Source organism: Gavialis gangeticus, unplaced genomic scaffold, assembly GCF_001723915.1.
Source record: "Gavialis gangeticus isolate Ggan-Ray unplaced genomic scaffold, GavGan_comp1, whole genome shotgun sequence".
Lineage (NCBI taxonomy): Eukaryota > Metazoa > Chordata > Crocodylia > Gavialidae > Gavialis > Gavialis gangeticus.
The window spans coordinates 879,053-880,182 of record NW_017728996.1 but is presented as its reverse complement, the minus strand read 5'-3'; the positions used below and the strand labels follow the sequence as shown (position 1 = coordinate 880,182).

General features: G+C 48.0%; 1 protein-coding gene across 1 annotated transcript in view; it reads right to left on the bottom strand.

The window, feature by feature from the left end:
* WDR76 (WD repeat domain 76) overlaps positions 1-1,129 on the bottom strand; it is a gene marked incomplete at its 5' end in the record, with an annotated part of 22,383 nt that extends 21,254 nt beyond the window's left edge. The window contains one exon of the mRNA XM_019503799.1: positions 998-1,129. Coding sequence (XP_019359344.1) covers positions 998-1,129 — 132 coding nt within the window. The remainder of the gene's footprint in view (positions 1-997) is intronic.
* Position 1,130: the final 1 nt, after the last annotated feature.

Here is a 1,130-nt window from a genome sequence, read left to right as displayed (position 1 = left end):
AGTAAGGAAGCACCCAGAATGGGCTGCTTATATCAGAACAGCAAAGCCTGTAAAGAGAGATCGTTATTAGCTTGATGATCTCGTGAGGTCCCTTCCAGCCCTAACATCTATGAAATCTCTGAAATTGATTATACAGCAGAGATCACACATAGAAACCTCCACCCCCTTTTTTAAAATTACAGGTTCATTATTTATAAAGGAAAAATTATTCAAACAAGTCCAGTTCATCTCCATGAACATGGCCTTGCTGCTTAGCCCTAACTACCAGCAATAAACAGACCCCCATAATTTACAGCTTGTCTTAAGATCTTCAGTGACATCTGGCATTTCCCTACTAACAACAGGCAATGTTCATTGCAGCCGAACAAAAAATAGGTTGAAAGTTGTGAAAATTCCCGTTTTATAATAAAAATGGTGCATGTGTGCAAGCACAGAGGCTGTTCATGAAACTACAAGAACAGGTTGAAAGTTGTGAAAATGCTTGTTTTATTTTTCCTCTGCTTGTACTAATAAAAGTGCTGCATGCGCACGCATGGAGACTGTTGGTGAAATGACAAAAATAGGTAGGGAGTTGTGAAAATGCTGATTTTATAATAAAAATGGCGTGTGCGCACACATGGAGGCTGTCGGTGAAACTACAAAAATAGGTTGGGAATTGTGAAAATGCCGGTTTTTCTAACAATAGTTAAAAGTTGCAGAAATGCTGGTTTTCTAATACGAGAGGTGCGTGTGCAAGCGCAGAGGCTGTCGGTGGCACCCCAGCAAGAGTTAAAAGTTGCAGAAATGCTGGTTTTATAATACAAGTGGTGCGTGCGCACGCACAGAGGCTGTCGGCAAAACTACAACAGCTGGGAGTTGTGGAAATGCTGGTTTTATAATACAAGCAGTATGCGTGCATGTGGCGGAGGCTGTCGGTGACACCGCAGCAGCAGCAGGGGGGAGTGTGGCACGGCGGTCGTGTGCTGGTGCTGGCACTGGCACGCGAGCGGCGTCTCACCAGGGCGGATCCGTCCGGGTCGCTGGAGTCGCTGTCCATGTCCACGTCCACGCCGATGCCCGTGCCGGCGGGGCCGGGGGTGGCGCGGGCGGCCGTGTTGGTGGTGAGCTCCAGCAGGGCGCGGGCGGCGCCG